The 13,257-nt window shown below is 36.6% G+C and overlaps 1 protein-coding gene across 1 annotated transcript in view; it reads left to right on the forward strand.

Annotated features, from left to right (window-relative positions):
* Positions 1-13,257, forward strand: part of EXOC4 (exocyst complex component 4) — an 815,775-nt gene that overhangs the window by 642,270 nt on the left and 160,248 nt on the right. Inside the window, exon 12 of the mRNA XM_082632942.1 lies at positions 4,773-4,909. Coding sequence (XP_082489068.1) covers positions 4,773-4,909 — 137 coding nt within the window. The remainder of the gene's footprint in view (positions 1-4,772; positions 4,910-13,257) is intronic.

Here is a 13,257-nt window from a genome sequence, read left to right on the forward strand (position 1 = left end):
CTGAATACTTTCGCTCAGCATGCACGTCCATGTCACGTGTAGTAATAGTTCATCCTTTTTTCCTTGCTCTGCAGTATTCCGTTGTATGAATATACCACAGTTCGTTTGCCCATAAACTATTGATGGACATAAGGACCACTTTTATTACTTTTTTAAGCTATTATAAGTAGAACTGCTATGAGGACTTGTGTTCATGTTTTTTTGATGGACATAAGCACTCATTTTTGTGGGAGACATAACTTTTTTTTTTTTGGAAGATTCATTTTTTCTTAAGGTTTTTTTTTTTTTTTTAATTTTTGGCTGCACTGGGTCTTCGTTGCTGCACGCGGTCTTTCTCTAGTTGCGTTGAGCGGGGGCTACTCTGTTGTGGTGTGCAGGCTTCTCATTGAGGTGGCTTCTCTTGTTGCAGAGCATGGGCTCTAGGCGTGCGGGCTTCAGTAGTTGTGGCACGTGGACTCAGTAGTTGTGGCTTGTGGGCTCTAAAGCTCAGGCTCAGTAGTTGTGGCGCACGGACTTAGTTGCTATGCGGCATGTGGGATCTTCCCGGACCAGGGCTCGAACCTGTGTCCCCTGCATTGGCAGGCGAATTCTTAACCACTGGGTCACCAGGGAAGCCCAGACATAACTTTTTAAAAGATTACTCAGCTTTTGAGGTGGAGGATGATTAGGAAGAGCATAGACGTGGCAGTTTCCTCAGTCACCAACTCCCTGGATGCATAGTCTTTTACCAGTTAGCTTATTAAAGGAGCAAACCCATTCAGAATATTTTAAACATCACGCAAATCAAAATATAGATAAAAAAACAGCAAAATTTCCTTTTGATTTCTGTCATTACTGTCATTGTAGTTTAAAATAACTCAATTGTAGTTGTTATCATTTATGGCCAACCACAACTTAGAGCTGATGGTAATTGGAAGGACAATATGGAATGACAAGTTTTGGTGACTTGTAGTTGGATATGTCCCCATAAGCAGAAACATTGTTGTCATCGTCAGACATTCGTGAAGCCCTCTCCCTCCACAGTTGCTGGTGTATATGTATGGTGTAGTGGGGTGTGTCTCAAGTGACGAATGGATTTACTCTATGTTTTCTTTCAAATTCTTCCTAAAGTAGTTTTCCAGGACCCTAGGTTCTCTGCAGCGTCTCTGAACCATCCCTGATTCAAGGGCTAAAACAGCACACATACAGAGACTGCATTTTCCAAACTAAAGTTTTATGAGTTTGTACTTCCTAAGTTGTGTGTGTATATATATTTATGGATTGCCATTATAGAAAATAATACAGTCAAGTGAAATTAGGGATGTTTTGGTAGCAAAGTCTAAGACTTTTAGTTGTAATAAATGTTCAGTCTTTAGAACCATGGGAATTAAGGTACAGTAATGTAGTAACAAAGAGGCCATGGTCTGATTCCACTTTACCAAATCAGGCTTTTGACCCACTATTTTACATTAAAATTATACTCTAAATCTGTCTTTTCACTGTGTTCTGAATGTGCATTAATTCATCTAATAAACATCTTTTGAGCGCCTTCAGTGTGCCAGATACCTTGCTACTAGGCAGTAGAGATATGAAGGTATAGTCACTGATCAAAAGGATTTTGTAGTGTGACAGAAGAGACTGTAAATAAAGAAGTGAACCAGTGGTTGCCATACCCCATTAGGGCTTGGGCTAAATGGACAAGGTCTTCAGTGTCCAATCATCTTCATTCATTCATTCATTAAAATTTTTAAGTTCAGAACCAAAGAGCTGGTCCTTATATACTGTCCTCTTATTTTAGATTGCTGATATATCCCTGTAAGAAACTTCAGTTGTTTATTTTTCATAGCAGTGGGTTTTTTTTTTTTTTAATTGCCTCAGCTATCCTGGGATTTTTTTTTTCCTTTTCTCATTTTTCATGTCATTCTCAGACTTATTACCTGGTAATAGGTTGCAAGAAATGAGAATTGAGTTATTTTTAAACAAATATCAATCATTTGTGATATGTTTAATAGAAATTATAATGAATAAAATCAGGGTTTTACTTATTATGAAGTCATTATAGTCAACATTGGTAATTCCCCAAATTAATAATGAGACAATAAATCATTTGTGATGCCAGAGGGATCAAATAAATAAAAACAGGATTGACCTTGTTAGAAATTTGATATTTTCAGTATTTATCTGTCAGAGCCACTGATTTGGAAATTGTTGTAAATTCTTGGAAAATGGAATCTTTTTTCCCCTGTAAAAAATATGCATCATTTGGCAAACTACAGTGTCATTTCCCTTGAAGAGAATGTAGTGATTGATGATCCAGAGTGCTACCGTGACAAGGTAAACCAACCAAATAGCTGGAACATTGTATATAATCATATAGCATCACATAGGCTAATCATTCCCTGCAGGTACTTCCTGTTTACCCCCAAAACCTTTATCTCCAGGGGATATTCCTCTGTGCCTACAATCTCCCCTTCCTCTCCGTCTGTCATCAGCACAGTTCTCATCACCCAAAAACACGGGCATAAATACAGACCAATCTGAACTACCCAAAGAGACTTCCAAATGCAAAGATGCCTGTCTCTCGTATCCCTCACATATATGACATCCCTCACATTATTTATATGGGTCGACATTATTAGTCCTGTTTCTTTGATTAGTAGTATTGTCCTAAAGATCCTAAGAAATTATAAAACAAGCAAAGGAAGGGAAGGATGGGAAGGTTTTAGAAAATAAGAACACCCGTCTCACTTTTGAGAAGTTGATCATCTAATCAGGAAGAACAAACACACCTAAGATGACCTGGAACAGTTACACAGTATTCCCCAAGTCTGCAAGCACCAAGACACCAACTGAGCAATGAGCGCCAGTAGAATAGAGGAGCCATCAAATTATCCTTGGTTACCAGAAGGCTAGATGGAGCCATCAGAAAGGAAGGGGCTACCCAAAACTGCCCCAGAGTTGATTATCAGTAGCCTAATTGGGAATAGAACCAGGCCCTTTCTCTCAATAATCTGAGCAATTTCCTTGTGCTCATCTTCCCTGCAGTGTTTGTCAGATTTCAAACGGCTTTTGTTAGGATGGCTGCACTCTACTCTCCCTTATTAATTGCTGTCCATGTGTTGCAGGATATCCTGTGTTCTTAATCAGGATGAGGATTTTTGATTCTTCTTAGCAGCATGGGGACATGTAGCTAAGCAGAATCAATTCCTGTCACTCACACACAAACACAGAGGAACAGGATTATGGATCAGGGTGAAGCTGCAGTGCTTTAATCTTAAAATCAATACAGAAAAGGAAGTTGAACTTGTGGGGATTCTATAGAGACTGTAACTTGGTTTCCTATGAAGTTGCCTTACACAGTGTAACTGCTCCTTCCTTTTCACCTTCTGATTATTTCACTTGGAGTGTGGGGAGAGGAGAAGGAAAGAAGAAACCTCTAGAACCAAATAGTCCTGAGTAAGCATATGCATATGTAAGCTCATAGCTCAGACTGATCCTCTGTTGTGTTGAGAAAAGCTGTACACGTTTATCCATTCTTTTTATTTTTAGAAGAAAAAAAAAAAGCTAACCCAAACCCTGTACCCCATAGTCTGTATTTAAGCATAATAAAATGCCTTTGATTATTTCAAAGGTTAGTGTCAGGCTGGAAAAAAATTTTTTTATGTTTACTTTTATGGCTAAGTCTACATAGCTTATGGAATTCTATATAAATAAATACATATTCAGCAAACCAGTTATTGACCAAAGGATTCCAAGCTTCCAAGCATGTGATTAATATTTACTCCAGTGTAATTGTGCTTCTTTCAAAAGAGGCATGAAGTAATGGTTTAAACAACTCTGTCTTTTCTTAACCAAAGATTTAGAATTTATTGACTATGCCTCTTTTCAGATATAACACCAATTTAATGCACAGTACTATCAGTGTCTAAGATGGGCTTATTTTACCCTTGGATATTCTTTAATTCAGTTTAAAAACATGTCTGAGTCACTTTGGACACTGCTTCTACAGTGACAAAGACAACAGGAAATACTATGATCTCATGAGAAAAAGTTTGAGGCAGAAGGGTATAGTTAAAAGAGCAAAGTCTGGAGCCCTTGCTTTGTTTCTTTCTTTTTCTAAGCCTGTTTCCTCCTCTTTACAGTGGGGATGATTAAGGGATTCAGCAGATAGGTAGGTGTGTTGAGAGGATTAAATGACAAGCATGTAGAGTGCCTAGCTCAGCTTCACACTTGTAAGAATCTAATAAGTGTTCACGATTATCATGATTATTCTGTGAGTTTCAAGTGAGGTAACATATGCTGTATATGTGAAAACATTCTACAAGCTGTAAGGCACAATACAAATGTTAGTTGTTATTCTTAATAGATTGATGGTTTTGAAACTTTAAAAAACAAATCCTAGAAGGCTTTTTCTTTATGCTGCCTGTCATGAGTCCCTAATCTCAAAGTATAACCCTGGGGGTGATAAATCAGGCTCCAACTGAATATGCATTTTCTTTCTTAAAAGCCACATAAATATCTTGTAGATGCCAAGAATTCCATGAAATCAATATGAAATTCCCTGTCCTGTGTCCTTCCATAAAAAACACTTTCTCAGGTCTTTGGAAGATCAGCACTATGTAAGATATTTATTTTGTTGTTGTTTTTCAGGAGTATTTTTAAATGTCACATCCTTCTAGGAAAGCTCAAGTGTCTTAAGTGATCACATCCTTTCAGTAGCCCTTCCTTGTCGTGAACATTACTTGAGTCAAAACACTCATGAGTTTCTGTGTCCTCTCTGTGTTCTTTTCCAGAGCACAATCATTGTAGAGAAGACAGTGCAAGACCTCATGAACCTGATGCATGACTTGAGTGCCTATTCGGATCAGTTCCTCAACATGGTATGCGTGAAGCTACAGGAGTACAAGGACACCTGCACTGCAGCCTACAGGTAGAGCTTCTGTTGGAAGCTAAGCAACGTCAATTTAGAACTTGACCTTTGGAGTGGTGGCTGATACTGCCTTTATAGCCTAACTTTCCATCATTATAGAAAAGGACCATCCTTGAGTTTGTCAAGAGGCCTGATGAGAACATGTACCAAAGAAATAGTCTCCTAGACACATGTATAGTCATACCAGCAGAGGGAATGGAAGGTACAAAGGGACAAAGCCACTTAGGACTGCCTTTGGGTGGCTTAGATGAAGTGTCAGCCTTGATTTTTATGAAAGCCTAGAATCATAAGATGTGTCTTCCTCAAGGAAATTCTGGATCTTGATTAGCCCCTCTTGTGATTCTAAAAGATCTTTAAAGTAAAGCAATTTTGAACTCTTAGTAACCCTTAATAATCTATAATATGATTCCTTTTTAGTCTGTCCAAACATATGCCTCCTGATGTTTGACCTATAGCCTTCCTACTGTCATGAAAGGATGGTTACCCTGTTTAGCATCAATGGAAATGAAAAATCATTGTTATGAACTTGAAAACGTTTAGTTTTCGCTCTGATTTCTTTTCTCTGAGTTCACAAATCTCTTTGAGCTTGTGGAAAAGATCATAGACTTCTTGTAAAAAGGTAATCATAGGAAGAAATTATGGTCTGGTTGACAAGACATGAAACAATTAGAGAAGAAAAGAATGTATAATAAAATACTAAATTTTATGTGATGTATAATTAAGGATAGATGGGTACAGTATAGTATATCATCAGGTACTACTTGTACAATACAGACTATAAGAGCAGAAGGAATAAAACACGAAAAAGAGTGACAGGCTGATTGGAGTCAGGAAAGATCTCACAGAACGTGAGTTAGGTTCTGGACCTTAGAAAGATGGGTGAGATTTAGGGAGGTGGAAAGAATAAACAGGGTCATTGCAGGGATGAAGAGGAAGCACAAACGTAGTTGCCTGATATTCAGAGGGAGAGTAAAGGAGGAGGAGGTTTGAATTGAACAGAGTTCCTAGGAGAAGGTAGTAGGAAGTAATGTTGAATAGGAAAAGTAAGACCATATAACAAAGGATCTTAAAAAATAAGACCTGGAAATTTAGATGTTGACTAGTAGATGATAAGGAGCCATTATAAGTAAACCAGGGAGCAGTGTTCAGGGAAGATTAATCTGGCCAAGGAATACAACATAGATTAATGCTTAACCTCCTTCACTCCTGCAATAAGTAATATTTACCCACAGTTACAAGAACCAAATAAATAAAAGAAACCCAGAGAGATGCACTCCCAATAATATTTTACTTTTTTTGTTCAATAATTCTTCATCAAGAATGATAATACTTTTAGGTTAAAAGCATACATATAATCAACAAGTATGCTATATGCAGTTGTGTACCAAATGATCATTCTAATGGCACTTCAAACAAAAAATATGTTAACATTTAGTCTTTTGGTAAAGAAAATTTTAATTTAAATTTTTTAGATTTTAATTTGTACAAATAATTTATTTTTTGCAGAAAACTACAAGTAGAGTAATGGTAAAGTACTTTCAAGCATAAAGATATATTCCATTAGGATAAAACTTGGTGAGGAAATGAAATAGAAATAATAACTCAAAGAGAAAAATGAAAAATATCTAGCCATTAAAAAAGAGCTTATTTTTGTATATTTTAAATGTATTATGGTAGATTTCAAATCCCTACGGTATTGAGATTCTATTGGTTACACTTAAAATAGTGATTTAAAGAGTCAATATTTATAATGTGCCAAAATTTAATATTTTGTAACCATTAAACTCATGCTAAAAAAAAACTAAATTTCAATTTTAAAATGTGGGGAAGAGAATACAGTTTTTCAAAATTCCTTTAAGAGATACCCAAACGAAAATTTAAAAAGCCATTGCCCTTGTGTTAGTTGTCTAAGAGTGGAATTTCTGGGCCACAGAGTTAACTCCAAAATGGTTGTACCAATGTCACATCTACCAAATGACAGTCAAATAACATACTTTAAAAATTTACTTTTACTTTAAGCTGCATTGAATTTTAAGCTTCTTTTTTTTTTTTTTTTTTTAAAGCAAGGCATGTCTTCTTTTTCTTATATTTCATTAAGGGCAACCCATAATTTCTAACAAATAATAATGCCAGTGAGTATTAATTATAATGGAGATGTTACCTAACCTGCCCAAGATATGGCAAAATTGACAATAGACTCACTGATGGTCATTTATATATTATTGTTCTTGTTATTTTGAAAGAAATCTTTTTAAAAGTTTGTATAGCTTGGCACCTTATTTATTGTAGGTGACCTTTTCCTCATTTATGATCCTGCCTCACAAGTCAAGTGATAGGAAGCTTACTAATTCCACAAAGCGGAGTGGTCACCGTTGAACAGTTTCTTGTTTTGAAACAATATTCAGATTGGACATAGTTCTTATTTCTGTAGTGATTCCAAATCAGTTTCACCCTTACACATGAAAACCCTTCAAATATGTGAAGATGGCTATCATGGTCCATTTAGTAGTTTTGTTTTGTTTTTCTTTTCCCCTAGACAGAACATCCTTGGTTTCTGATACGTCCTGGGTCTGCAAACCATCCCACTCTTCTTTCTCTGTTGCCATTAGTCTGGTAGTATCTATCTTTAAAAAGGAGTACTCCACTCTGAGCCCAGTGTTGCAAGTGTGCTCTTGTTCTTCAGCAAAACCACTGCCTTCTTTGTGCAGGACGCAATGCCAGACACACATCATTGCATGTGAGTGTGTAGGAATAAAGAAGTCCATCAGTTACAGATTATACCTTTAATGAGCTACGTCCTTGGTTGAGGATAGAAAGGAAAATAGGGGACAAAGAAATCAGACGTGTATCCACAGCATCAATTTATGACAGGAAATATGGTAAGATAGGTAATGATGACATGCTCTAAGAGGAAGAAATTACTTAAAGAGGACAAGAGAGGTTTGGTGAAGGTTACAAACCTAGAGTTTGTGAAGAATGAGGAGGACTTAGAGAGGATTTAAACTGAAGGAGCTAAAGGAGTGAAGGAACCACAACAATGTCAAGGAGGTGGGGAAGAGCAGGAAAAGGATGAGCAAGTGATGAATGTTTGGGTTTTGGAAAAGATGGCTAAGCCAAAATGGAGTCTTTTGAATGCCAGGCTCAAGGAACGTGACCTTTTAAAGTTCGGTAGTGGGAACCACTGAAGGTCAGTAAACAGGGAATGCCAGGAAAGACCTGTGCTTTAGGGAGATTTTTCTGAGCTTTGTGTAAGATGGATTGGAAAGGCCAGAGTGTGGAGGTGGAGGGAAGAGAGGCAGAGAGTGCCTGAATTAGAGGAGAGGCCGGGGAAACGGAGGGGAAGGGGCAGACCAAGAAACTTAAATTAAGGGGGTAAATTTGTAGGACATGGACACTGGTTGGCTGTAAGGAATAAGGAGATATAAGAAGAAATAGTCACTGAAATTAACCTTATCTTTTCTAAGCTATATTTGTAGGGATTATTTTTTTAACTTAAATTCAAGATCTCACATGTAGCCATTAAATTTAATGTTATTTTTAGCTCATCATTTCAGTCTATTGAGATATTTTTGAATCCTCATTGTCATCAAAAAATCATAGCTATCCCTCCAGATTCCATGTCATTCTTCATTTTATTAGCAATCTTTTAGTTTCTTTGTGTATGTCATTTTTTTAAATGTTCAACAGGACAGGGCTAAGTTGAGAATTTTGGGGGGCATACCTCTTGAGACTTCCTTTGAGATTGATGACCATATATTCCTCAGTACTTCAGGGGTTCATATGTTTTTCTTTTTTTTGTTTTTTTTCCACTCCATAACTTTTAGTATATTTTTTAACATCTTTACTGGAGTATAATCGCTTTACATTGTTGTGTTAGTTGCTGCCTTATAACAAAGTGAATCAGCTATACGTATACATATATTACCATATCTCCTCCCTGTTGCGTCTCCCTACCACCCTCCCTATCCCACCCCTCTAGGAGGACACAAATCACTGAGCTGATCTCCCTGTGCTATGCGGCTGCTTCCCGCTAACTATCTGTTTTACATTTGGTAGTGTATATACGTCCATGCCAGTCTCTCACTTCATCCCAGCTTACCCTTCCGCCTCCCCATGTCCTCAAGTCCACTCTCTACGTGTGCATCTTTATTCCTGTCCTGCCCCTAGGTTCTTCAGAACCATTTTTTTTTTTAGATTCCATATATATATGTTACCATACGGTATTTGTTTTTCTCTTTCTGACTTCATTCTGTATGACAGACTCTGGGTCCATCCACATCACTACAAATAACTCAATTTCGTTTCTTTCTATGGCTCAGTAATATTCCATTGTATATATCACATCTTCTTTATCCATTCATCCATTGATGGACACTTAGGTTATTTCCATGTTTCGGTTATTGTGAATAGTGCTGCAGTGAACATTGTGATACATGTCTCTTCCCCCACCCCGCACACACACACTGTATTCTATTTTTATAAGAGATAAACTGACACCAAGCATTGTAAATGGATGACCACAACAAAAGCAGCAATGATTGCAATTACCAAACATGAAACACACTCATGCTATGTCATAATATTGACATTCAGTCCAGTAATCCTCCACTGTAACATGTCCTTTACTTTGCAGTGAAAATTGATTTGTATATTTTTTGCCTCTGAGTCCTTGTGGGATTTTTTTTTATTCAAACAGAAAGTCACAAAAATTATGACCATCCTCATCAGTTCACTCAGTCCCATGTAATTAATTTTTTTTCATCTTGATCTTTTGTTAGCACTTTTATGAATTCATCAGTTTTCCATTAGAGTTCTGAAAATGCTTATTCATTCAGTTCAGCAGTATAGTCAGTTACCAGAAACCTGTACTTGTCAGTCTTTTCCATGAATTCCTTGAAGATGAAACCGTTTTATAGGAACATTTTTGCAGAACCATCAGAGTACACCCAGAACTGTCTGTAAATGACAAAAGACTTGAAAATGACCACAGTTAAAGATTTGGTGAAAGTTCATAGTAATGCAATTGACAAGGAAATTTAGTTCTTTCTGAGATGTACATTTTAAAGTAATAACTAGAATTATGACTTATAACATTATACCACAACATAAAAGATTTTTATAAATTTCATGTAATGTCTGAAACATTTATATTAACATATTTCCATACAAATAACCCAAAGAAAGTTTAGTATTAGTTTTTTGTTTGTTTGTTTGTTTTTTTATACTGCAGGTTCTTATTAGTCATCAATTTTATACACATCAGTGTATACATGTCAATCCCAATCGCCCAGTTCAGCACACCCCCACCCCCACCCCACCGCGGTTTTCCTCCCTTGATGTCCATACGTTTGTTCTCTACATCTGTGTCTCAACTTCTGCCCTGCAAACCGGTTCACCTGTACCATTTTTCTGGGTTCCACATACATGCGTTAATATACGATATTTGTTTTTCTCTTTCTGACTTACTTCACTCTGTATGACAGTCTCTAGGTCCATCCACGTCTCAACAAATGACTCAATTTCATTCCTTTTTATGGCTGAGTAATACTCCATTGTATATATGTGCCACATTTTCTTTATCCATTCATCTGTCTATGGACACTTAGGTTGCTTCCATGTCCTGGCTGTTGTAAATAGTACTGCAGTGAACATTGTGATACATGTCTCTTTTTGAATTATGGTTTTCTCAGGGTATATGCCCAGTAGTGAGATTGGTGGGTCATATGGTAGTTCTATTTTTAGTTTTTTAAGGAACTTCCATACTGTTCTCCATAGTGGCTGTGTCGATTTACATTCCCACCAACAGTGTAGGAGAGTTCCCTTTTCTCCACACCCTCTCCAGCATTTATTGTTTGTAGATTTTTTATGATGGCCACTCAGACTGGTGTGAGGTGATACCTCATTGTGGTTTTGATTTGCATTTCTCTAATGATTAGTCATGTTGAGCATCCTTTCATGCGTTTGTCGGCAATCTGTATATCTTCTTTGGAAAAATATCTACTTAGGTCTTCTGCCCATTTTTGGATTAGGTTGTTTGTTTTTTTGATATTGAGCTGCATGAGCTGATTATATATTTTGGAGATTAATCCTTTGTCAGTTGCTTTGTTTGCAAATATTTCCTCCCATTCTGAGGGTTGTCTTTTCATCTTGTTTATGGTTTCCTTTGCTGTGCAAAAGGTTTTAAGTTTCATTAGGTCTCATTTGTTTATTTTTGTTTTTATTTCCATTTCTCTAGGAGGTGGGTCAAAAAGGATCTTGCAGTGATTTATATCATAGAGTGTTCTGCTATGTTTTCCTCTAAGAGTTTTATAGGGTCTGGCCTTACACTTAGGTCTTCAATCCATTTTGAGTTTATTTTTATGTATGGTGTTAGGGAGTGTTCTAATTTCATTCTTTTACATGTAGATGTCCAGTTTTCCCAGCACCACTTATTGAAGAGGCTGTCTTTTCTCCATTGCATATTCTTGCCTCCTTTATCAAAGATAAGGTGACCATACGTGTGTGGGTTTATCTCTGGGTTTTCTCTCCTGTTCCATTGACCTATATTTCTGTTTTTGTGCCGGTACCATACTGTCTTCATTACTGTAGCTTTGTAGTATAGACTGAAGTCCAGGAGCCTGATTCCTCCAGCTCCGTTTTTCTTTCTCCAGATTACTTTAGCTATTCGGGATCTTTTGTGTTTCCATACAAATTGTGAACTTCTTTTGTTCTACTTCTGTGAAAAATGCCATTGGTAGTTTGATAGGGTTTGCACTGAATCTGTAGATTGCTTTGGGTAGTAGAGTCATTTTCACAATGTTGATTCTTCCAATCCAAGAACATGGTATATCTCTCCATCTGTTTGTATCATCTTTAATTTCTCTCATCAGTGTCTTATAGTTTTCTGCATACAGGTCTTTTGTCTCCTTAGGTAGGTTTATTCCTAGGTATTTTATTCTTTTTGTTGCGGTGGTAAATGGGAGTGTTTCCTTAATTTCTCTTTCAGATTTTTCATCATTAGTGTGAAGGAATGCAAGAGATTTCTGTGCATTAATTTTGTGTCCTGCTACTTTACCAAATTCATTGATTAGCTCTAGTAGTTTTCTGGTAGCATCTTTAGGATTCTCTATGTATAGTGTCATGTCTTCTGCAAACAGTGACAGTTTTATTTCTTCTTTTCTGATTTGGATTCCTTTTATTTCTTTTTCTTCTCTGATTGCTGTGGCTAAAACTTCCAAAATTATGTTGAATAATATGTGGTGAGAGTGGACAGCCTTGTCTTGTTCTTGATCATAGTGGAAATGGTTTCAGTTTTTCACCATTGAGAATTATGTTGGCTGTGGGTTTGTAATATATGGCCTTTATTATGTTGAGGTAAGTTCCCTCTATGCCTGCTTTCTGGATAGTTTTTATCATAAATGGGTATTGAATTTTGTCAAATCTTTTTCTGCATCTACTGAGATGATCATATGGTTTTTCTCCTTCAGTTTGTTAATACGGTGTATCACATTGATGTATTTGCATATACTGAAGAATCCTTGCATTCCTTGGATAAACCCTACGTGATCATGGTGTATGATGCTTTTAATGTGCTTTGGATTCTGTTTACTAGTATTTTGTTGAGAATTTTTGCATCTGTGTTCATCAGTGATATTGGCCTGTAGTTTTCTTTTTTTGTGACATCTTTGTCTGGTTTTGGTATCAGGGTGATGGTGGCCTCGTAGAATGAGTTTGGGAGTGTTCCTCTCTCTGCCATATTTTGGAAGAGTTTGAGAAGGATAGGTGTTAGCTCTTCTCTAAATGCTTGATAGAATTCTCCTGTGAAGCCATCTGGTCTTGGGCTTTTGTTTTTGGAAGATTTTTAATCACAGTCTCAATTTCAGTGCTTGTGATTGGTCTGTTTATATGTTCTATTTCTTCCTGGTTCAGTCTTGGAAGTTTGTGCTTTTGTAAGAATTTGTCCATTTCTTCCAGGTTGTCCATTTTATTGGCATAGCGTTGCTTGTAGTAATCTCTCATGATCTTTTGTATTTCTTCAGGGTCAGTTTTTACTTCTCCTTTTTCATTTCTAATTCTATTGATTTGAGTCTTCTCCCTTTTCTTCTGATGAGTCTGGCTAATCGTTTATCAATTTTGTTTATCTTCTCAAAAAACCAGCTTTCAATTTTATTGATCTTTGCTATTGTTTCCTTCATTTGTTTTTCATTTATTTCTGCTCTGATCTTCACGATTTCTTTCCTTCTGCTAACTTTGGGGTTTTTTTGTTCTTCTTTCTCTAATTGCTTTGATGTAAGGTTAGGTTGTTTATTTTAGGTTTTATTTGTTTCTTGAGGTAGGATTTTATTGCTATAAACTTCCTTAGACATGCT

This window comes from Mesoplodon mirus (genome assembly GCF_964341445.2).
Source record: "Mesoplodon mirus genome assembly, chromosome: 9".
In the NCBI taxonomy this organism is placed as follows: domain Eukaryota; kingdom Metazoa; phylum Chordata; class Mammalia; order Artiodactyla; family Ziphiidae; genus Mesoplodon; species Mesoplodon mirus.